The sequence below is a fragment of the Bos indicus x Bos taurus genome, chromosome 4 (genome assembly GCF_003369695.1).
Source record: "Bos indicus x Bos taurus breed Angus x Brahman F1 hybrid chromosome 4, Bos_hybrid_MaternalHap_v2.0, whole genome shotgun sequence".
Taxonomy (NCBI): domain Eukaryota; kingdom Metazoa; phylum Chordata; class Mammalia; order Artiodactyla; family Bovidae; genus Bos; species Bos indicus x Bos taurus.
Window position 1 is genome coordinate 10,445,349 of NC_040079.1, and position 25,285 is coordinate 10,470,633.

Sequence of the window (25,285 nt, forward strand, 5' to 3'; positions counted from 1 at the left end):
GTGTAGACGCACCACACAAGACAGCATCAGGGAGCCTGACTTTATGAAGGTTAACCTTCATTCACCCTCTTCTATGATACAAACGGATTAGTGAGACTGTGCACCCACCAAGGGGTGAACTGCAAACAGGAAGAAGAACCTTATATGTCTTTGGGGATCATTTTTCCTGATACGAAATATTCTCAGGAACTAATTTTACCTCCTTCCTAAATATAAAAACATTAAAGAATATATCACTATGTATGTTTACGAGAGTATTTCAAACAAACGTGAATCATAAGGAAAATGTTGACTACGGCCCTCGGGAGCTTGCCTGTATTTCTGCAGCATTTTTATAGTATACCAAAAATGTGATCTCTTCAGAAGCAAACTCAGAGCCAACGAATACATCTTTATTTCCAGATTTCCTACTATCAGGGGAGGTTTTAAAATCTGGAGTGCTATAAAAAATTCAGTTACTTCAAGCTGTTATTATGAATAGTCTACCCCCAAAATGAACTGAGTAAGAGTTTAACAAGCTCTTTTCGAAATTTACAATCAAGGAAATCAGTCAACTTTGTCTTCAAAGTCCAAATGTTTCTGTTTCTTTTGTAGAATAACTGATCCAAATCATCCAACTCTTCATGACTGTGTAGTAGGAACACAAATTAGGAAGAAACAACCAACTCAAGACACGTCAAATTAACCTGATGCTTAAATGGACAGCATGGAATTGAAATGTGGAGCTACTGAAGTCTATAACCAAGATGTGTGTGTTAAATGGTAATGTTAACCCCAGATAAACAAATGGTTTTCTTTTAAATGTCTCTATAAAATAAATATCACTAACAGAACCATGCAGATACGAAGGAATGAATAGAGGAGCTTGGAGATCACAGTTGCAGTAAGTCAATTCTCCAACTCAACCTCCAGGAGGAAAAACAAGTCTTAAGTCACCGCTGGTTTTTAACCATGTTCATTTAGTTCAGTACTATATAAGCTTATTACTGGCAATTTTAATATGTTGGGGCTTGATAGGGGACAATAAACATCACTCCTTTCTGTCTCTGAGTTCTAGATTAAAAAAGAAGTCGCAGATGGAGAGCAAATATCACCCTTTACGTAATAATTGCGGATACGGAAGAAAAGTGCTTCAGTGTGTGGCAACCATGGGATGCATTAACCTTAATTCTGAAATTAAACAGGCCTTCTATCCATAGGAAGAGCTGACCATCATAAGACTCCTCTTATTACCACAGAAATTACTGCAGAGGCATAGCCTACTCTGACACGTCTTTTAGTAGAACCTACTACACCTTTTGCAGAGAGCCTGGAAGAAAGCAGGTGGAAGGGCTCAACTAGGTTCTTCTCCCAAAGCCACCTAACAGGTTAAGTCACTCCGCCTAACCTGGAGTGGGATGAGTGAACAGCAGAGATAGAGGCTAAGAAGGTTATAAGCGCAGTTTTCTCCACATAAAAGAAAACATTAGGACAGAGAAAGAGGGGGCACTTCCAAATACCAACAATCTCTTTAGTTGGTCAGAACTAAAACAGGCAGGTTCTAAAGATCCCAGGAGATGGGAAGATGCAGTTTTAACTGATCATTCTGTTGAGAAGTATTCTCTTGTATCAGTCTCATTTGAAAAGCTAAAGCCTATACAAAGATCACTTTATCATTATTCTTACATATTAACATGGAAAAACTACACACATAATTTCTTCCATGACCAAATAGGAGATGATTATAGAAATATATCTTAGTTTTCGACAACCTACTTATCTTATAATATGTATTTATCTAGAAACATTCAAACACTCAACTTCAGACACTGATTATAAATATAGCATTCCCTTTATTTCCTTAATGTAGACTTTGAGGCTTAAATTATTATGCACTCTATTGTTTAACTTAGCACACAGGGATAAATGATAAACTAAAACACTTCTCAAATCAATGAGATAAGGGAAAACTTTGAAATTACCCATTTGCTTCTTTATTCCATTAAAATCAATCACTACAGAGACAATATACAGAAGTGGTTCTCTCTGTGTTTAATATTTTTAAGATAATCACCCACTAGATTTGAAGTAAGAATCTCTCCTTATTCTTCACCACATTTACAACAAATAAAATCTCCTTTAAAAAAGAGAAGCAAGCCAAGGGGCGGTACATCGAATTCTTTTTATGTTTCAATCATGAAAAGGATACATCAAACAAGATGACTTACTAGTTCACTTTTAAAGACTTATTAAGATTTTCTCTGGAAGAATTTATAATTAAGGGAAGTGATTTAAAATCTCAAAGAAGTTATAGACCTTGAAATGTCCTGCCAATTAGAATAGAAAAAATATTAGAAATGTGATTTTAAAATATATATGATATACATCAAACAACTTTGGTGTTATTTGTCTAAAGATGATGTGTTGTATGCTTATACTTGTTTAAAAGTTAATGAAAACTATATTGAATCTGTGGATTGCTTTTTTTACTCATTTTTTCCATGTATCGATATTAAAAGAGAAAATTTAGACAAAGATCCCAATTTCCTGAACAATGAAATCAGGATCATATATTTATCTCTAATGAGTGAATAATATTTTTCTTTTCATTGGTTTGGATTAAATAAATAATGTTAGGTTTTCAATCAATGAACTTTACTGACCTAAAGCACTTTTTAAATTAAATTCATTTAATTAAGACAAATTTATTACTACGTTCAAGCTCAGTATAACTAATAGTATTTGCTTTCACGTTTACTTATATATTTTACATTTAATTCAACTTTTTAAAAGATACCATTTTAAGGTTGGCATGTGAACTAAACAGAGAAAAAAGACAAATTTCCTACTGTTTTAATATTGTTTATTTAGTTACTTGAAATAATTGCACATGAAAAGATCTATCTATAAATGTGCAAGCAACTTAAACCCCTTGAGAGACTTGTTAGAAAACATATAAATACACATATATTTTAGATATAATAAATATATAATATTATCTATATTAAATAATATTGTATCCCTATACATTTTATATCACACATATTATATAAAATGTATTTAAAGGATTTTAACATATGTATATATAAATATCTATATACATTTGTGCTTATATAAGTAAAAACATGTTTGCTACAAAGTATTTGATCAATTGAACCCACACTTTTCAAATACTCCAGTCAGTGAAATTATAGTTTAATGGCTATATAAAATAATGCAAAGCAACTTTTATTAGAAAGCACTATTTAAGTCAAAATTTAATATACTTTAAGAATAAACTAAATTCACTAAATGCTAGCTCAAGCTTCTCATCATTTAGAACTGTACTGCCAGGGTCTTTCAAATGTGTTCAAATAAATGCAATTCCCTAAGAGTAAAATATTCAACTTAAACTTTACATATGTGCCCTGTGCACATACATTCACAAGAAGCAAGGTTCTCTGATGCCATTGGCTCAGCAGCAGCTCATTTCCACTATCTGCCAAGAAATTAAAATCCATTTCTACTTAATCCTAGAGATAAGCTTCTTTAAAGTTTATTTTAGTTTAGTTATAAAAAAGACAGTATTAACAGGAACAGCCTTCGTATATACAGTTCAATAATAGGGAAGAAGAAATAAGCCAGAAGCCAATGCATATCTGAAACGATGTTGTTATGAAATTTTAAAATATTAACCATATCTTCCAAAAAAACATCCATCATATTAGAAAGTTATCTGGGAACCATAAGTTTTAGCATAGTCATCATATTTTTTAAATGGGTACCAAATAAAAACATTACTTTTAGGTTTTCGGACTACTTTTTGTCTTGTGATGACCTCTCCTGGTTGAGTTGTTCATTATCTTAGATTCATGTAGTTAACCATTTTTTCTCTCTTTTGGGTATTGGCTTTTAGTATTAAGAATTTAACTCTCAAACTTCTTCAGAGCTGCATATATTATATAAACAAAACTTTTCATTAAGGGTAGAAGTATAGATTTAAAGTACTGAGTATGTGACACTCGTTCTAATCAGTAAAATTGAAATCACTCTTATTGTTTAATTCATTTCTAGAATGGGGGCAACTCTGAGTTTGGTCCCACAACTCAGATTCAAACAAAAGAAAACATCATATTATTTAAACCATTACACATTTTTTTTCAAAAATGAGGAATAAGAGTTAAATAAATAAACCTGAATAATTGAACAAAACTATTATCTATCTTAAAAGTAATGGTCTCTCTTCTTCCCTGTAGCCAAATTCTAAGTTATAAGAACTAAGAATGTATGTAGGAAATGACAACTTTTCGGTTCTTAAAATATAGTAACCCAATGACTGCATGTAAGCCATTCTTGACACATGAATTTTTCAGATGGATCCATTATAATTAAAGTATACAGAAAAATGAAGTACAGAACTCAGGAAAAAAGTCTGGCTCTAAGGGCCTTGAGTCCGTGAACACAACAAATTTCATGTATAATGAGCTTATTTTCTTTTTTTTTAAATTTTTTTATTTTTTATTTTTTTTGGTAATGAGCTTATTTTCTGAGAAAAGTGGCAACTAGTTCTATATAACCAGACCTTGACATGGAAACTGAAATTTCATCAGAATAGTTTTCTCAGTAGCTGGTTACATATTTATGGAATACTGAGCATTAACGCTGCATAAGTTATATTTAAATCTATAAAACTGGCATTCAATATTAATAACATATCACATTTTTATGTCTAATCTATTTTGTGAAAAAACTGTAAAACTTTTTTTCAAGTTCATTACAAACTTAGATTACCATTTAGTGGCTTCTCTATCTTGAAATGATATCTTGAAATGTAAGGGAATCAAATACTGTACTTGGGAAAATTTGTCAAAACAGTAAATCTGGATCATCATACGATATTACTACTTAGTAGGTTTTTTAGCACAACTTATAAAGTCAGTTTTCAATGTTTTTTCTTATTAATATTTATACACTGGAATAAGAGCATTAATATTAACATATGGATGAAGATATTTTAACGGATCCTAGGATCTGATAGAGATACGTCACATATGAATTCTGGAAAACACTAAACTTTTCTTCCTACATGGAAAACACTTATTTTTCAAAACCTAAAATCTCCATGATGACTCTTTAACAACTCATTCATTTTCAGAAACAAGTATTTCTTATGAATATCACCCTATCATCCTACAGGCAATCTTTCTGGTGCTTAACTCTTTCTGAGCCAAAGGAGCGCTCATGCATTTCCTCTCTAGATGCACAATACGCACTTCTAAAGCAATGCAGAGAAGATGGGCTGGAATCTTCCACTGCTTCCTACTCTTTCTAACCTCACGAACAAATGAACAATCTTTTTCAGAAAAAGCTAGCTAAAACACACAGAGATAAACATACTGAAGAGCATCATTTTTTTTTTTCAGAAAACTCTCAAGAAATCTGTTCACTACTGCATTAGAGATATTTTGCATTGCCTGTCCCAAGTTCCAGACTGCGTTACACTCCATTGCCAGGAAATTAAAGCGATTTCTGTTACAATACTATATTCACTGTGTTTCATTTTAATAAACAAGTAGTAAACGGTCGTTAACTTGGGGTGGGGGTGACAAGCAGAAGTCCATAGGTGCCCAACCTGCTCAAAATAAGCTCCTTTCCCACTCCCGAAGCCGTGCTCATTTAAAGTTAAAACCATAAATAAACTTATTTTTGCCAAGGTTTCACTTTTCATCTTCCCTTGACCTATCTAAGCCCAAGGCAATGAACTCCGTCTACACAAATAGACCGAAGTGGAGAGAGAACTCCTAAGCAGCCGTCACCGACACTGTATCACTCTAACCAAGCGGCCGCCAACCCATCTCCCTGACCACAAACAACTTTCTAGAAACATCACCAGCATCAACCACCCTCTCTCTCCCTGCAGCCCGGAGCGCGGGGTTTGGAGTTTTCCCCTGCTGCAGCGGCCGCCAAGTGCGTGACAACCTAACCACACACACACACACACACACGCATCAGCCGGGCGAGACCTGCGAAGGCACCTCCTCGGAGTTGGTACCCGGGGCGGGTGGAACATCAATGCGGCACTGAAACTGCTCCAGCGCAGAGCGAGGCGGCGGAAGGGCTACTTACGGGACGTGGCGGGAGCCGTCCAGGCTCTGCAGAAGATGCCGCCGAGCAGCCCGAGCCACAGCGCTGCCCCGCAGCGGGCTCCCCGAGCCCCGGGCATCCTTCGCCTCCCGGCTCGCGGTACTCCAAAGGCTCGCTGCAGAGAGGCGCCGTCCGTCCGTCAGTCTCTCGGAGGGCGATGGGCCGTCCTCGGGCACCACGGAAAAAACCAAGACCCTCCTGCGTCCTTCTTCTTCTGCGCTCACCCGGTCCGGGCTCCAGTCCGGAGCAGCAGGGCGATCGCAGCCTGCCTTTTCCCTCCGCGCGTGTTGTCTCGCCTCTTGCTCTGCGAACCAATGTCAGGGGGAAAGAATTCAAACCGAGAAGGAAAAAAAAAAAAAAAAAGGAGGCGGGGGGGGGGAGCGGGAGGCGGGGGGAGGAACAGAGGAGGGGACTCCTACCCCGCCCTCTCCTTCTCAGGGGAAAAAAAAGAAAAATCACCAGGGGACGAGGCGGAAAATCAGAAGAACGGAGGATGCAGGAGATGGGGGGAGCGCGCGCGCGGGGACGGCGGCGGTGCTAATGCTGCCGCTGCGGGCGAGCGCTCCCCAGCCGGCCGCTGGGCAGCGGGACTCGGAGGGCTTCCCGGGCGCCCGGCAGCTCACATGGAGGGACTGTGTTTGCGCGCTCGGAGCACGCAGCCCCGCGGCCACGGGCGGGCGCACGCACGGCCTCAGCGCGGCGCGGCGCGGGGCAGCATCTCCCCGCGGCCGAAGGGCTGGAGACGCCGCCGCCGCCGGCAGCGCCAGGGAAGCGGGGCGGCGGGCGAGGCAGGGGGCGGCGGTGGGGTGGGGGGGCAAGCCCTCCCCTCTCTCTCTCCCCGCGGCTCCAGGCCCCTCCCCGGCTCCTCCTTCGCCGCCGCCGCCTCCTCCTCCTCCTTACCGTACCCCTCTGGCTGTCACAGCCCTTCTGCCCTGCCCTCGCCTCGCGGGGAAACAGCCGCGAGAAGGAGCCCACGGGCCCGGGTCCATCGGCTGGGGCGGGGGCGAGGAGCGGGGCGCGCGCCTCTCCCCCACCCCGGGCTGGAGGCGGGGCCGAAGTTGGGAATTCGCGGGGTGATCGCGGAACCCGGTTCCAACCCTGGCGCCCCTCACCTCCCCCCCCCACCCCCCAGCTGCAGGAAACACCACCCCTGCGCTCGGGTGCCTTCTCTCAGCCGCCTCTCCTCCCCTCCAGACAAGAGATGGTACAGGCTCCGGGAGCTCCGGCCCCCCTTGGGAACCAGAATCAGGAGTCCGACAGGCAGGTCTTCCGAGTGGTCCTAACACCAAGGGACAGAGCCGAGCATCCCGACAGGAGCAGCGCGAACTGCAGACGCTGCTAATGCAGATGTTTTCAATATGTAATTAATTCCTCCTGGTACATATGTACGCCTACACCCAACCCACGCTGCGGCCAGGAGAACTCCATCTGGGCGAACGCGCACACAAACAGACCCAAACACAAAACTGAAACAAGCGGGCATAAGGATAACTACTTTAGGGTGTCGGATGCGTTGCAAGTACTGAGAATTGCGAATATTTGGGGAGACCCAGATTTTCTGCTCACACTCAGATCATTTCAGTCATAAATTTCAGGCTCTTCTCCCCAGCTCACACCTCTCCACACCCCATCCTCCATACAGTTTCCTTCCAGCCAGTCTACAAATAGTACTGGGATGCTTATGTCTCTGCAGAACCAATCCTTTCACTGACTCTACTGACACCGTTAAGAATTATTGGTCATCTAACTATCTAACGATGTTTAGGGAGGAAAAAAGAGGAGGAACCATGTCTTTGGGTGTTATGCAATGAATAAGCATTCACCTTTCAAGATAAATAAACATTTTATGGAGACTTGGCTACTCCTGGAATAGACTCTGAGTTGAATATTATGGTTAGGTCTCAGAAAGGTGCACTGTAAACAGTACAGTGTGTTCGCTGCATAATTAGTATGGTGGTAACGGGGCTGAATCAGCGTTCTTTAATAGAGCTTTGTTTCTTATTGATTTAAAGGGCTGTTTTTGTCCTAGTAAGAACTGCAGATTGGGTACAATCTGGGAAATGAAGACACACAACAGATGACAAACATGGGAAACTGCATCCTCATGCTAAAAAACTCGCCTCCTATCAAGGGATACAGGAAAGGCATTCTTATGGACTATAAAACGCTCCTTTTCTGTTTTAATTTCCGCAGACGGTCAGACTTCAGTGAACACTTGCAAAGATGCTGTAGTGGGGAACTGTTGTCAATCATTTGTAAGAACCCAAAGAAACTCGTCATAGGGGAAAAAAAAAAAAAAACATGAGGGAGCACAACTTTTCAGAAGTCAATGTTTAAACAATGTATGTCTATTTTAGCTGTTGCCCTAAATGCCACGAAAGTCATGTTATAGAAGACTAGAAGTGAAAACAATTGAAAATATGGCCATTTCAGTATCTCAGTGGATGCTATTCAGTGGGTATCTATCTCAGGTGGGTTTGAACTGAATCCGTTTCTTAGGGTACTGAGCAAAAAGAGCTGGCTGTAGATTTCTTTTTTTTTTAATATAAATTTATTTATTTTAATTGGAGGCTAATTACTTTACAATATTGTATTGGTTTTGCCATACATCAACATGAATCTGCCACAGGTATACACGTGTTCCCCCATCCTGAACCCCTCCCCCAACTCCCTCCCCATCCCATCCCTCTGGGTTGTCCCAGTGCACCAGCCCCAAGCATCCAGTATCATGCATCGAACCTGGACTGGCGATTCGTTTCATATGTGATATTATACATGTTTCAATGCCTTTCTCCCAAATCATCCCACCCTCTCCCTCTCCCACAGAGTCCAAAAGACTGTTCTATATATCTGTGTCTCTTTTGCTGTCTCGCGCACAGGATAATCCTTACCATCTTTCTAAATTCCATATATATGCGTTAGTATACTGTATTGGTGCTTTTCTTTCTGGCTTACTTCACTCTGTATAATCGGCTCCAGTTTCATCCACCTCATTAGAACTAATTCAAATGTATTCTTTTTAATGGCTGAGTATTTCTACTTAATTGTTTTGTAATAGAAAATAACATACCTGGGGGTATTTTTATCCTCCAAAAAGCATTCTGACAAGTTTGAAAGCATTTCTCTCAAGGAGTAAAAACAAACAAAACATAACATTTTTTAATGACACACATGTAACCCTGCAACACCACTGTGCTGTATGTTTCCTGTCAGAGTGAGCTAAGAATCTGCCTTCATTCATGCTCAATGACTTCACCATGTTTGAAAGTTAACAATGTCACATTCTTTGTAATGCAACTACTTTTGTTTCAAATTTCTGTTAACTTGATCTGGACATTGGGACTCATAATTATACTTAAAGAAATAAGACTTTAATAGTTTTGGGATCACACATTCTTTAGATTCTAATGCTACCATCTCTGCATCAGTTCATCTTTTGCATTGTTAGTTATTAAGAAGCTTCTTATTGACTTTAATTAAGACTATTAATGAGAAGGTAGGAACTACTAAGCCTGTTTGGCCTGGTCAGCCTTCAAGAACCTGTAAAACTGACAAGCCAAACAGTAGATTCAGGATAGTTCCACCAGAAGGCAATTAGATATGGTAAACATGGATTATCTTATGTGTATTACATTGTCTTTGCAAATAAAGACAGTATATAATCAAACAAAATGTTTCTTCCATTTGATATAAGGTCAATCAAAGTTTGAGAAGAGTAAAACTAAATAGGCTGAACTATCAGAAAGAAAAAACAAAAACATGCTGAGGAAAATAGATGGTCAAGGGGCATTATTTTGGAAGTAAAGTAATAGAGAGTATGATCTGATAGATGATCCCGGTTTCCCATCACCCAAGTCCTCTTCTCTTCTTCTACAGAAATTATTGGGCTCATTTTATATTAACATCACCCCATAATTTGAACAAGTTATTGCTTCACCAGCAATATATTTATTATTCATTTATGTCTTAATATTTGTTGAGTTTTTACTATTGTGGACATTGTGTTAGATACTGTGATTATATCTCTGAGTAAGCAGATAACACTTTGTCCTCAAAGTTGGTAACTGTAATCCATGGGATTGCAAACAGGCATGACTGAGTATACACACACGCACCTAAAGTAGCTGTTGAATGAAACAATGAAAATATTCAGGACTTTTCAATAAGTAGAGAAACAATTGGCGTATTTCTGGGTGTGGCCTTTGGAGTGTAATTTCCCAGAAATCAAGTTGTACAACTGTGCCCAGAAATCAGTCAATTCCCCCAGAAAAATGTGTCTCACTTGCCACTCTGATGGTATACTCCAAGAATTGAGTACCTGGATGTATAGGCTTTGTCTGGGATGCATTTTCTAGTAAGGAGGAACAGAACGAGGTCAAGTCTTATAGGAAAGCCTCCGCTGTACAGAAAATCACCTGGAGTCTGGGCCTTTGACGATGCTAATTGGCCTTAGGCACAGTGAGATACTGCCTATCATAATCAAATATTAATTGCAAGAAAGCCTGTTTGAGGAAAATAGCATAAACTAAAAGTAGCTTTCAAATTTCCAATCTATCTTAAAGGTCTCAGAGAAATGTGCGACAGCTAGTGTTATTTAGATTATACTCTCTGAAGATATTGGTTTAGTAAACAATTCATCATTAATGATTTATCATTTTAATATTAATGGAAAGTTGTGAAAAGGTGGTCTTAATGTATGTGTAAAACATTTTTGCAATCAATGATCAGGGTTAGGAAACTGGGAGGAAAATGACTAAACCAGTAAGTAATATTTAGAATATAAGATCTGATCTTAATCTTTACTGCATTCTTCACTTTCTGGACACTAGCTTTCAATTGATTATGGTCTAATATGTATGAATCGCATAACCTAGAATAAATATCCTTCCAGAATTTCAATTAAAAATTACCTTTTTCTATGGCATTTTAGTGCTTTAGCTCTGACAAATCCAACTCACAGTTTATGTAGTGGTTACTTTAAAAAAATCTCCCGTTACTTGATGAGCTCACAATTTAAGGAAAACATAATTTCAAATGAGCACCCTCAGAAAAATACCGTATCTTTGAAAAGTAAAATGCAATATTTATTTTCACACAGGAATTACCAAATACCGGACATGAATAAAAATACATATCCTTTGAATATCAATTTATATGGTCATTTCTTATTAATATTATGGATTTAAAGAAGGAAGAAGAAAGCTATTAGAATTGACATATGTTTTTATTGTCTTATTTATCTTTAAAGTGTTGTGATGTCAAAGCTAATCATAATTATAGACAAGAAAGAGGAGGATCAAAGAAAAAAAGTGAGCAAAAGAGAGATAGAGAAGAAGAGTTAGTCCACATCTATGACTTCCTAGTGCTAAACACCTATGCCTGTCTGTGCTCAGTCGCTCAGTCATGTCTGACTCTTTGTGACCCCATGGACGGTAGCCCTCTAGGCTCCCCGGGCCATGACGATTCTCCAGACAAGAATACTGGAGTGAGTTGCCACTTCCTTCTCCAGGGGATCTTCCCAACGCATGGATCAAACCCAGGAATCCCACATTGCAGGCAGATTCTTTACTGCTGAGCTATGAGGGAAGTAAAAAACACAACTTCCCAAAACACCTATAAAAGTACCTAATTACTCAAAGGAATGATGGCTAAACTATAATTATTTAGCAGTGAGTGTGATTTTTATTTTTCTGTAGATTCAAAAACTTTTAAAGCAAGTTCAATATTTGTAATGTCTCAGTTTGATTTTAAAATTAGAGTTTTATTAACATAAGAGATTAACGACCCAATCAAAAAATGGGCCAAAGAACTAAATAGACATTTGTCCAAAGAAGACATACAGATGGCTAACGAACACATGAAAAGATGCTCAACATCACTCATTATCAGAGACTTGCAAATCAAAACCAAAATGAGGTACCATTTCACGCCAGACCGAATGGCTGCGATCCAAAAGTCTACAAGCAAGAAATGCTGGAGAGGGTGTGGAGAAAAGGGAACCCTCTTACACTGTTGGTGGAAATGCGAACTAGTACAGCCACTATGGAGAACAGTGTGGAGATTCCTTAAAAAATTGGAAGTAGAACTGTCTTATGACCCAGCAATCCCACTGCTGGGCATACACACCAAGGAAACCAGAAGGGAAAGAGACACGTGTACCCCAGTGTTCATCGCAGCACTGTTTATAATAGCCAGGACATGGAAGCAACCTAGATGTCCATCAGCAGATGAATGGATAAGAAAGCTGTGGTACATATACACAATGGAGTATTACTCGGCCATTAAAAAAAATACATTTGAATCAGTTCTAAAGAGGTGGATGAAACTGGAGCCTATTATACAGAGTGAAGTAAGCCAGAAAGAAAAACACCAATACAGTATACTAACGCATATATATGGAATTTAGAAAGATGGTAATGATAACCCTGTATGCGAGACAGCAAAAGAGACACAGATATATAGAACAGTCTTTTGGACTCTGTGGGAGAGGGAGAGTGTGGGATGATTTGGGAGAATGGCATTGAAACATGTATAATATCATATATGAAATGAATCGCCAGTCCAGGTTCGATGCATGATATAGGATGCTCAGCGCTGGTGCACTGGGATGACCCAGAGGGATGGTATGGGGAGGGAGGAGGGAGGGGGGTTCAGGATGGTGAACGCATGTATACCTGTGGCAGATTCATGTTGATGTATGACAAAACCAATACAAAAAAATTTTTTTTTAAAAATGAGAGATTAAAACTAGCTAAAAAAATAGGTTACCAAAAAATACCTCAAGAAACAAAAGTTATATTCAAAGCACAATAACATTAAAAAGAAAAAACTACCACACCCAAAACACAATAATATTAAGTGAATTACTTTTGAGTGTTATAATCACACAGAAAGGAGAGTCAGGTGATCCTCCAGGAATCCATTTATAGGATGATTGTTGAATCTGGTCTCTGGGTCTTTGTTTCAGCTCTGCAACCCTCTGTGACATATTCACAAAATACATGCTTCATTTCCTCATTTATAAGATTAGATTTGTATTTATACCAATTACATTATTCTAAGAATTACAAATAATTTATATAATATGCCTGGTTCATATAGAGTGTTATTATTATCAATGATACAAATGAATGATACAAAATTCTATACTGAAGTCAAGTTCATTCCTCCATATATTTACACTACAAATTTCATTCAAAAATTTTTGGATTAAAAAAATAAGACTTCAATCAGGGAAAAAAAATATTTCTTTAAATGCTATACTATGTAATGCCTACCTTTTGAATGCCTAAACATCTAAGATCTCCAAATTTTTCCTTAAGTATTTCTTGGTCTTTCAACTTCCATTTTCCTCCTATCAATTTTTGATAATGCCAGGCCCACTGAGAAAGTTGAATGGCATCAAGAGCATTTAAAACACAATACAAGCATTACATTAAACTAGTAGCCTAGTTAGACCAGGGAGCATAATAAAGCAAACAGGGTACATTGTTCTGACAATCTGGACATTTTAAGAACAAAGCAAATAAACAAACAAAAGAACAATGAGTGTTCTAACTGTAGGAGTTACCATCACTGATTTGAAACTACACATTGCTGAGAACATTCTTTTCACTCCATCCAGGAAGCTGAGTTGACTTAAATCTCTGTACAATTTATTTATTATGTCCTCAGTTTGCAGTGGGGAAGGTATTGAGTGGAGCAGGCGTGGAGGTGATAATTACTGCCTAAACGTTTTCAGCTAGTTTGCAGAGTTACTGCCAAACATTTAAAGCTAGATTCCATAGTTTATGGTGTTCCTAATTCCCATGAGGTTGCAGTGCCTTATCAGGCAATAGGAAATGGTCTGGCCTCTTTTGCTTATGCAGAGTTGACGAAAATCACAGGACCTATAGTGGTGCTTTATATCATCTAAAGGAAACCAAGAATAAATTCTATTTCACTCTAATCTGTGTGATAATTGTTAAATGAATTTCAGAGATGGCTTTAACTACATGCTTCAGTGTAAACATGGTTCTTTCTTCTAAAAAATGTTTTCTCTGTTATGTATTTATGTTTTCCTAGGATAGCAATTCTATCAACACCTAAATAACTATGGTATTATAATTAAACAATATGTAAGGTATTTATGTAATAATTTAATATTTAATGATTTCTTGGTCTATTGAACTTTCTGCTTGATAAGCATTTAGTCAAGAATGGGGAGGAGAGAAGGAAAATGGCTTTTCCATTTATGTCTTATTTAACAGTATCTCTCATGTATAATTAGCTCATATATACCTGCTTTAGTATGTTGAGTAGATAGACATAATTGAAATTTTCTTTAATAATTCATAAATTTGGTAATGTAATCTTTCATTTTAACTGTTTATGTTATAATTGATGGTGTGAGGTCAGATTTTGTTTTTCTGATCTCAGAATTAGTGCGATATCTTTCAAATTTGCTTTTTTCTAATCTTCTCTGCATCTTCTTCAAGTCCTAAGGGCCCGCCCAAGCAGCAAGTTGGAACTGAACTTACCCCTTGAAAGATGACTGTTCACTCTCTTAAAAGACTTGATGGAAATGAGGTCATGATGAGGGGCAAAATGCACAGAAGTGGATGATCTTTGAGATACGCTGAAGTTTTAATCTGGTCTATTCTTTTTTTTCCTTTGTCAGAGTGACATAACTGCTGTAGCTAAGAAATAGTATGAGATGGTTCAGTTCAGTGGCTCAGTCGTGTCTGACTCTTTGCGACCCAATGGACTGCAGCACACCAGGCTTCCCCATCCATCACCAACTCCCAGAGTTTACTCAAACTCATGTCCATTGAGTCAGTGATGCCATCCAACCATCTCATCCTCTGTTGTCCCATTCTCCTCCTGCCTTCAATCTTTCCCAGCATCAGAGTCTTTTCAAACAAGATCGTAGTAAACAACTATTTGACTATTTAAGGTTCTGTGTGTTCATATCTCTCTGGGACCATGGTTATAACTTTTCTGGATGAAAAGACTGTCTTTCATAAGTAACTTCAAGTCATATTGTATATAGGCCAGTTCTCATATTTTCAATGTATGCCATCTTCATAAATGCTAAATACCGGAGATAATGCCGGTCTACTGTAAGTTCCAGTCACTAACATTAAGCTAATAATTGGTGGTTACTATAAAGGTTATAGACTGACCTGTTGGTATTTTCATTCCACAGAAGGTTCTGCATCCTTTGTCCCTCACCCCAAAACTCCCATTAGAGACTAAAAGTCATGTACAGACGTCTGCATTGGGAGTCACTGAAATAAATTAGCTAAAACTTTCATTTCCTGAGATAATTTAAATTGTGTGTGGAGGAGGATGAGAGGGACAAAATACACATGGATCAGATTGTTATAAGCCTATGCATATTATTCTCAGTTTAGGTATAATCTTGATAAATATACTGATATACTTTGCATTTAATAAATCATGAGTAATACCATATGCCAACTCTTAAGTGCTCTCCAACATGTAGCATACTTCATGAAAGTGAAAGTGAAGTCGCTCAGTCGTGCCTGACTCTCTGCGACCCCATGGATAGTAGCCTGCACCAAGCTCCTCCGTCCATGGGATTTTCAAGGCAAGAAGTACTGGAGTGGGTTGCCATTTCCTTTTCCAGGGAATCTTCCCAACCCAGGGATCGAACCCAGGTCTCTCACATTGTAGACAGACGCTTTACCATCCGAGCCACGAGGGAAGTCCACACTTCATAGTCACTCAATTTGAGAGTGAAAGCCACTATCATCTACTTTGAAAATATTTGAAATATGACAGTGTTCATTTTTACAATGTATTAATATCTAGCAGTGTTCATTTTTACAATGCATGATATCTAGAGTTAGGGAGAAATGCTTTCACCACATTGCTTCTTTAAAGTCATATGTTTGTGGAACTGTTGCTTACGTTGCCATTGGGGTGAGTTACCAAAAGAATGGGCTCAAGGGAGACTTTTCTGTTCTTTCTTCTGCCAGAGTCCAGGACTTAAATTCCACCAGAGGCAGGAAAAGTTGGGAATGGCTTAAACTTGACATTTAGTAGCCACGCAGTAAAGTATTCTCGATTGATTAAAATGTGACTCTTGTTCAGTCATTTGAGTTATTGGTTTATATGTGTTATCAGAAAAACATCTTAAGAATTCTCTCAATTTTATTGATGAAAAAACTTCGACACCTTTTCTTGTGTTTGCTCTCCTTCTTAATGTTAGTATTCTGGTAGGGAAAGTCCTAGGGTAATTTCACCCTAAGATAATTAACTTCACCCCACAAAGATCTTCTGGGCTAAGATCGTCAATTCTGATGATTGTCCACTGACTCCTTAGAAAGGAGGATGAACGCATACACAAAAATAAACTGAAATAGTAAGACAAAATCTGACGACTTCACAAATATGCTTGGAAAGATCCAAAGCTATTGTATGAAATCATTCTGTGACCTCAGCCTCACTCTCTCAACCTGCCTTCTCAAGTCATCATCCCTAAAGCAAACAAATAAGTATGTTCCATCCTTTCCTCCTCATCCAATTTGACATCCTAGAGGAGAATTGGTAAGCAGTTTATGACTCAGAAAAAAATAATAAGGACAAGTGGAGGAGTGGGTAAAAATATAAAGCTTAACGACACATGGTGAAGTTTGTCCTGGGGAAATGGCATTGGAACCGTTCCTACTTAAATAAATTTCAGAGTCTCTTGGACTTCAAGGAGATCCAACCAATTGGTCCTAAAGGCAATCAACCCTGAATAGTCATTGGAAGGACTGATTCTGAGCTGAAGCTCCAATATTTTGGCCACCTGATGTGAAGAGCCAACTCCTTGGAGAATACCAGGATACTGCAAAAGAATGAAGGCAGGAGGAGAAGAGAGCAACAGAGGATGAGATGGTTGGATGGCATCACCAACTCAATGGACGTGAGTTTCAGCAGACTATGGGAGATAGCAACAGGCAAGCCTGGCGTGCTGCAGTCCATGGGATCTCAAAGAATCGGATGCGACTTAGCAACTAAATAACAACAACAAACTGTGAATTGGGGGTTCAAATCCTTATGGATTCACAAAAATCCATGCTTTTATACACACAACTAGCCAGAATGTTCCCAGTGTGCCCATTTGAAAGTAAAATGGGATTGCACAAAACAAAACTCAAAATTTCAAAACAGAATCAAACTTTACTGCCTTCAGTGGTAGAAGTGAGAAATGCAGTTGTATTCCCATGCTTTGAGGAAGACCTTTTAAATAAATATTTAGTTAAAGCAGATACCACATAGATTCAGAATTCTCTGGGTAAAGCGTTCTCATTAACTCATTTCTCAAATGAATTCTCCTCTCATCACTACATTTGAGGATTATTAAAGAACTGATAAAATTGTGATATAATAATTAACAAACTAATTATCTACTCCAGACTACTTTGGAAAGAATATCTACAGAAAAAAATAAGTAACTTTTCCCCCTTATTTAACTTCAAAGATCACATAGCATATGGTTCTTATTTTCAGGAAAAAAAAAAAAAAAGAGCGTGTGTATGAAAGAGAGAGAGAAACAAAACAGAGATATTTTAGCTTCTCCAAGCAAAGTAAAGAGGGAAATTATCTACATAATTACAGCTATCAACCGAAGTTGCTTATAGTGTAGAAAAAAATTTAAAGATGGCCATATTCCATTCTCATTTTAGGGTAAATAATAATAATTAAAACAGAAATCAAAACCAAATAAACAGACTATTATCAGAGCATGAAATAGCTTGCAAAGGTCTAAGTCTTGAAACATCTATTCCTGAATTGAGACCATTAGCTCATATTCTATAGTGTCTGTAATGTTAACTATGTAAAATCAATGGAATAAAACTGAATGAAGGAACATGTAGTCTGTAACAGGTTACTTTCGATTCCCCCAAAATAACAATATTGATTTTTAAACGTAATCAGAAATGTGATAAATTCAAATATTATCTCAACTACTGTACTATTTTTTCTCATAGTTCTTAAAATACAGAGTGATCATGTAAATTCAATAAAACACTTATTAAAACATTAAAGGAAAGATTTTGAAGATCTTAATATTTAAAGCAATCCCCTAATTACAGTTTTGAATAGCACTTATAATTACTTTTAAAAAATCGTTAGAGAAGATGTCAAGGTAGAAGAGAAAAGAAGTTAAAACTAAAAGCAAAGCAAAACAAAACTGTAATTTACTGTTTATAGTCCTATAGCAGGCAGAGTGTGAGATGAAGTGTGACCAAGGTGATATGATTTGTTTTAGATTAAAAAATAGTGTAGAAGTACTTTCTCTTTTGTTTTAACTGAAAGACTGCTAAAGAACATGGGTATTTCCATACACCAAGGAAAGAAAATGCCTGATTAATCTAAAAGTTGTGATTAACCTACTGTTCACTCAAATTTTGTACCTTCTGTTTCACCAGGAAATAATCTCTAATTACCCCCACACTCCAGGAAAAATACAAATATTTATAAGGTGCTCTGTTTATATTCAAAATAAAAATAAATTTAATTGATGCCAAGAAAAATAATTTTATGATTTAGATAAGATTTATTGACTGGAATATCACAAAGAAAACTGACACATCTTTTCAACCATTAAATGTTAATATCTGGGCATTTTCAGAACTGGCAACAAGGAAGGTGTTTCCTTTTTTCAACAAGTACATTTGTCTAGCATTTCAAAGACCACAAGATACATTGAATTTCATCTCATTTCATCCTTGAAACACTATTTCTATTTTCTTTCTACTGTTTGGGGGAAAAGAGTATCAGATAAAATGAGAGAGAGATGCAAATATCTCAAAGTTTTATTCTCTCACTCATTCATTTTATGCCACAGAGTCTGTGACTGGTCAGGCCTTGTTCTAGGTGTTGAGTATAGAGCAATAAACAAGATCATTAAGATACCTGATATTCTAGGTCTTTCATCATATTAGGATGGGATGAAATATTATGCAGTGATAAGTGATTGATTACAATTAAAATGAATGTGATTTAATGATTGTTGTTGTTCAGTTGTTCAGTCATGTCTGACTCTTTGCCACCTCATGGACTGCAGCATGCCAGGCTTCCCTGTCCTTCACCATCTCCCAGAGCCTGCTCAAACCCATGTCCATTTAGAATGGTGATGCCATCCAACCAGCTCATCTTCTGTCATCCCCTTTTCCTCCTGCCTTCAATCTTTCCCAGGATCAGGGTCTTTTCTAATGAGTCAGCTCTTCACATCAGGTGGCCAAAGTATTGAAGCTTCAGCATCAGTCCTTCAGTGAATATTCAGGATTGATTTTTTTTTTTTTTTTTTTTAGGACTGACTGGTTTAATTTCCTTGCAGTCCAAGGATTAAGAAGGACTTCTTGTGGAAGTGAAGTTTTTTCTTGCTGAGATCCAAAGAATAAATCAATCCTATGAAAATATAAAGGAGAAGCATTTCATCTTCTTCTTTTTCTTCTCCTTCTCCTTCCCCTCCCACTCCTCCTTCTCTTTATTCTTCTTCTTTGCAAAAGGGATATCTTTTTCAAAGCTATAAAGAGGCAATGCATTTAATATAATCACAATGTGGTAGCTTAGTTTGGTAAGAGGCCAGTGAACAAGGGGGAAGCAAGTAGCTGATGACGTGTTCAAAACAGATCAGGACCAGGACAGGAAGCAGAGACGCCAATTAGCAAAGTCAGGCCAGATAATGGTAGCTTAAACTGCTATAATTCCAAAGGAGATGGAGAGAAATGGATATATTAGGTAAAAATTTGAAGTAAGGTCAAATGACCTATTAATGGATTATAAGTGAACAGAAGAAATCCAGTATGCCTACTATTTTTGTGCATTTATGTATCTATTTTTAATTTTTAATCAGTAACTGTATGTGTAATGATACCACTTACCAAAAAGAGAAGGGTGAGGGCAGAAGAATATTTGGCATGAAAAGAATTATTCTCTTTCAGATAATTAAAATTTTGTAGTGCTCCTGAGAAATTCAATTACGGATGTCCAGTGTGTCGATAGATGTCTGGTCTGGAGTTTGAGATAATAATTGGGGATGGAAATAAATTATATAAGACTGTCTGAAAATGAATGTGAAGATATGGAAGGGAAGGAATGTAACAAGCGTCTTAGAGCATTCAAATATTCAGAAGTTCAGCTGGGCAAGGAGAAGAAGCAGAGGTGACCGAGATAGCATTATCGGTGGCTGGGAAGAAAAACCAAAAGATTTTGTGTTACAAAAATTAAGAAAAGCAAGAGATTTGAATATTGAGATAGAATGAAATGAATTATTTCTGAGTAACATTCATGAGCCCTTTTAAATTAATTTTATTTCCCCCCTCCTCCTCTTTTACCCCCACCACTTTTTTTTTTTTTTTCATTTTTTTCTTTTTTTGTCCCCACTGCATAGCATGTGAGATCTTAAGTTCCCTGACCAGGGATCGAACCAGAACCCCCTGCAGTGAGAGCATGAAGCCTTAACAACTGGAACCCACTGGACCCCACCATTTTTTAACACATACTAATGCTTCCATGTTTCTGGAGTGAACAAAGAAACTGCCTTTTCTAATTTGGACAGAGAAAGGTCTGGAATAAAGATCACATGAGGACAACACAGGGAGAAGATGGCCATGTACAAGCCAAGAAGAGGACACCTTGAGCTTAGACTTAGCCTTCAGGACAGGAAGAAAATGAACTTCTCTTGTTCATACTGTCCAAGCTTTGGGACTTTGTCATGGCAGCCCAAGCAAACTAACACAGGGAGAAAATAGTTTTCTACCTGACACAGTTAAGGTGGAGAGTTACACAAGATCAATCCTGAGTCCTAAAGACAGTTTCTTTGAATTCTCTTTTCCACCTTTTATGTTTCTCTTGATGTATAAGAATGAGAATTGAATGAAACAAGAGCTAAGCTATGTCACTTAGTTGAGTAGTCAGGCATGGTAGCCACAGCCGGTAGCTCCACTGCCTTTCCTGCAATCTGTCATATTTGGTTAAGTGTTCAATGAAGCTGCTCCTTATTACAGATTGTACCAGAATGCTGGCGTAGAACTATGGAAATGAAGTTAACCCATCTTCAGTCTCTAGAGTAAATTGTAGAGCCCTGGTTCCATCCAATTCCCTTCATGGCATGGGAATCATCTGTCAAAACAAGTCAATATCAAGCTTCTTCGTTCAAAAAATTTTACCATTCTCAGAGCTTCAACAATCAACTGTTTCCTTTTTAGATTTATAAATAGAACAGGATCTTCCCAAAATGAAACTTTGGGGATTAATAGAATAACCTTTGCAGGATTCCCATCTCGCCTGTGTGTGTAGTTCACAAAACCATAGACTCAGCCATTAAAAAGAATACATTTGAATCAGTTCTAATGAGGTGGATGAAACTGGAGCCTATTATACAGAGTGAAGTAAGCCAGAAGGAAAAACATAAATACAGTATACTAACGCATATATATGGAATTTAGAAAGATGGTAACAATAACCCGGTGTACGAGACAGCAAAAGAGACACTGATGTATAGAACGGTCTTATGGATTCTGTGGGAGAGGGAGAGGGTGGGAAGATTTGGGAGAATGGCAATGAAACATGTAAAGTATCATGTGGGAAACGAGTTGCCAGTCCAGGTTCGATGCATGATGCTGGATGCTTGGGGCTGGTGCACTGGGACGGCCCAGAGGGATGGTATGGGGAGGGAGGAGGGAGGAGGGTTCGGGATGGGGAACACATGTATACCTGTGGCGGATTCATTTTGATATTTGGCAAAACTAATACAATTACGTAAAGTTTAAAAATAAAATAAAATTGGAGAAAAAACAAAAAACAAACAAACAAAAAAAAGAAATGCACACTCAACCAAAAAAAAAAAAAAACCATAGGGACTTTGAATAGGGTGAGCTCTACAAACTGCTTGATGTTTTCCAATCTCATTGTACTTGAGTTTTCTTTTTTTAGCCATGATGGCCGGCATGCAGGATCTTCGTTCCCCAAACACGGATTGAACCTGAGCCCCCTGGATTGAGAGCACAAAGTCTGCCAGGGTAGTCCCATGTGCTTGAGTATTAATATACAGAAATGCATATGCTGCTGCTGCTGCTGCTAAGTCGCTTCAGTCGTGTCCAACTCTATGCGACCCCATAGAGGGCAGCCTACCAGGCTCCTCCGTCCATGGGATTCTCCAGGCAAGAGTTCTGGAGTGGGGTGCCATTGCCTTCTCCGAGAAATGCATATAAGTTACTATAAACTATTTTTCTTATCATTTCCATTTGTACTAAAGTTAAAACATTGAATTGATTTTTTTTCTGGGAATTGTGGTTTTTAGTAGGTTCTATGACCTTTGATTTGAAAAATGTTCTAAAATCTTTATTTAAAGTAGTGTTGTGCCTTCTGGGAATGATTTCTCATCATCATGACGGTGGATTTGCATGGTCGTCTTCTAGCAGTTATGCATTTCCAAAACACGAGACCCCAAAGACAAGATTCTCCTGCTTCTTCAGTCTCCAAATTATTTTAATTTTAAAGTGATTACAAAGGAAGAAAATACTTATTAGATGGCAGCCAAAGGGTGCCATCTTTTATTTAGATGTGCAACCACTTCAACAGTTTTTGAAGAACAGAATGAAGGCCATCTCTTCAGTGATGTGACTCTCAATATCCTCTAACTGGCAAGCATATTTTTTCATTCTTTCTACCTTAGACCTGAAATTCAGCATAATTAGTCATATCTATCTGGGCTGCTCAGAAGCGGGCTTGCCCCCAAGCTCAATTTTGTGACAGTAATCTGGTTTTTGACATATTATTTAGCATATACATATAGCATTTCCTAAGTGCCAGAAACCATTCTAAAACTTCACAAATCTTAGCTCATTTTAATCTTTACATCCACTATTCTATCCCCATTTCAGAGAACAGACTGAGGCACTGACAAGTTGATTTGCTCAAGGTCAGTTGCCTGGAGCCGGCATATTGCATATTGAGTGCATATTGCATATTGAGTGCAGCACTTTCCACAGCATCATCTTTCAGGATCTGGAATAGCTCAACTGGAATTCTATCACTGCCGGGAGCCAGCGTGAGGAACTCCGCCCATGACAAAGGTCATGAGGAAGGAGGCTCGGCATACGCAAAGGCGGGATCAAGCCTCAGGAGTCCTCCATCTACCCCCAAAACCAGAGTCTGCCTACTTTCTGCTTTGTGCTTTCACCTACACCTCTGATTTTACGGGGGGCTGTCCCCCACTACCTCTCTGAAAAAATAGTTAGCTTACAGCTCCAGTTAATAATTCCTGGGTGTGACAGTGTTTCAACCTACAAACTCCTTTGGAAATCCTCTAGCCTGCCTGAATAGGTTTTTCTAGCCACATGTGATTGTTCAGAGCCTCCCAACTGTGAGAGGCAGGAGATGTTCTAAACTGTCTAAACACAGATTCTTTTGAGTAGTTAAAAGATTGATTAGAAATTGTATTGGTGAAGGGATTTTCACTTGTTGGGCCAATGTTTGCTGCTAAGTTTCCATATCCTTTACCTGCTGTGTCCCTGGCAGTGTATTGATTAATATAATTGGTGTAAGTAGTAGCTTTAATGTTTGTAACCTGGGACCCTTGAGTTAATTCTTTTTCTTGTTATAGCCCACCACACCTTTGCTCTGTAGGAATGCAACTTTATCTAATGCTTTTTGGAGGCTGGCGCCTGACTTTAGAATAATCACCTTTAGAGAAAAATAAGTTTCTTAAAATGTTAACAGGCCTCTGGGCCAGAAGATGATGCAAATCACCTAAGCTTTTGCATATGATAAGTCTGCAGGAAGAAAGCCTGGCTTACTGCATGACTCTACCCCTTCCCCCATTATCCTCTATGCATAACTTAAGGTATAAAAACTACTTTGGAAAATAAAGTGCGGGCCTTGTTCACTGAAACTTGGTCTCCCCATGTCGTTCTTTCTCTTACCTTCTGGCTGAATTATTCAGCCTCTTTTCTTCACTGAATTTTCCTACTGAGCTATCCTTATTTCAACCTCTTTTCTCCACTGAATTTCCTCACTGAGCTATCCTTACTCTATTACTCTTTATATCCTTAATTAACATTTAATTAAGCAATTGTTTCCTGATCCTCGCCGACGCCGTCCCCGCTTCAAATTCCCTGGATCCACCGGGGCTGGACCCCGGCAGTCAGTAATATCCAGTAAGTCACATAGCCTGGATATCATTCTTTGAAAGTTGCCATTCAACAAGTGGAGGAAAATTCTGCGCTAAAAAGTGATGAGCAAAAAGATTTAGGTTCCCTTGCTTTTTTTCATAGAAGGATCTTTAGGTTTCCACTTCAGTTAGATAAGATTGATCATCCTGTATCAGATATGAATAATCGACTGAAGATTGTATTCAGATAAAGATCAATTTAACTGTTGGAAATACATGGTAAATTACATGAAAGTTGCAATTGCAGTTTTCCTGTAATGGAAGAGTAGGAAATAAAAGACACAATAGGTATTATTAACTTACTATGACAATTTGAGAAAGGGAGTGAAGGAGGGAAGAAGGGAGGGAGCGGGGAAGAAAGAAAAAGAGACAGAGAGAGGGACAGGGGAATTTAGAGTAAAAAGCAGAAGAAGAAAATGTGAGGAGACCAATGACTGATGAAAAACAAAGGTGAGCATTTCTTGTTCATCGGTTCCCAGCAAATTTCTAGAGTCTGATATTATTTGTTTTTCTCATTCAAAGATTTGTTTAAAACAGTATCCTTCTTTGAGGCCAGCTCAAGCCTCCCCAATTTCCAGGATTGTTTGTCCTGGAAAAACTGAACCAGTCCTGATTTCTCCCTTTCTGGATGGATTTCTGGTTTACACTTGGTCTTGCATTTTGTTTCTGTGGCTTCCTCCATTTGACCATACTGCTGCTGCTGCTAAGTCATTTCAGTCGTGTCCGACTCTGTGCGACCCCATAAACGGCAGCCCACCAGGCTCCACCGTTCCTGGGATTCTCCAGGCAAGGACATTGGAGTGGGTTGCCATTTCCTTCTCCAATGCATGAAAGTGAAAAGTGAAAGTGAAGTCGCTCAGTCGTGTCCGATTCTTCGCAACCCCACGGACTGCAGCCTACCAGGCTCCTCCGTCCATGGGATTTTCCAGGCAAGAGGACTGGAGTGGGGTGCCAGTGCCTTCTCTCCATTTGACCATAGAAGGCAGTGTAGAGCTTTGTTCACATGGT

The 25,285-nt window shown here is 38.5% G+C and overlaps 1 protein-coding gene across 3 annotated transcripts in view; it reads right to left on the reverse strand.

The window, feature by feature from the left end:
* Positions 1–7,229, reverse strand: part of CNTNAP2 (contactin associated protein like 2) — a 2,326,438-nt gene extending 2,319,209 nt beyond the window's left edge. The window contains exons 1-2 of one of the 3 annotated variants that reach the window (XM_027538737.1): positions 7,003–7,229; positions 6,085–6,406 (exon numbers count right to left, since the gene is read on the reverse strand). In XM_027538737.1, the coding sequence (XP_027394538.1) occupies positions 6,085–6,181 (97 nt within the window). In that variant the 5' untranslated portion in view covers positions 6,182–6,406; positions 7,003–7,229. Of the gene's footprint in view, positions 1–6,084; positions 6,407–6,561; positions 6,863–7,002 lie in introns of those variants that run through there. The other 2 variants (XM_027538738.1, XM_027538736.1) reach the window with 2 other exon arrangements.
* Between the last annotated feature and the right edge of the window lie 18,056 nt (positions 7,230–25,285).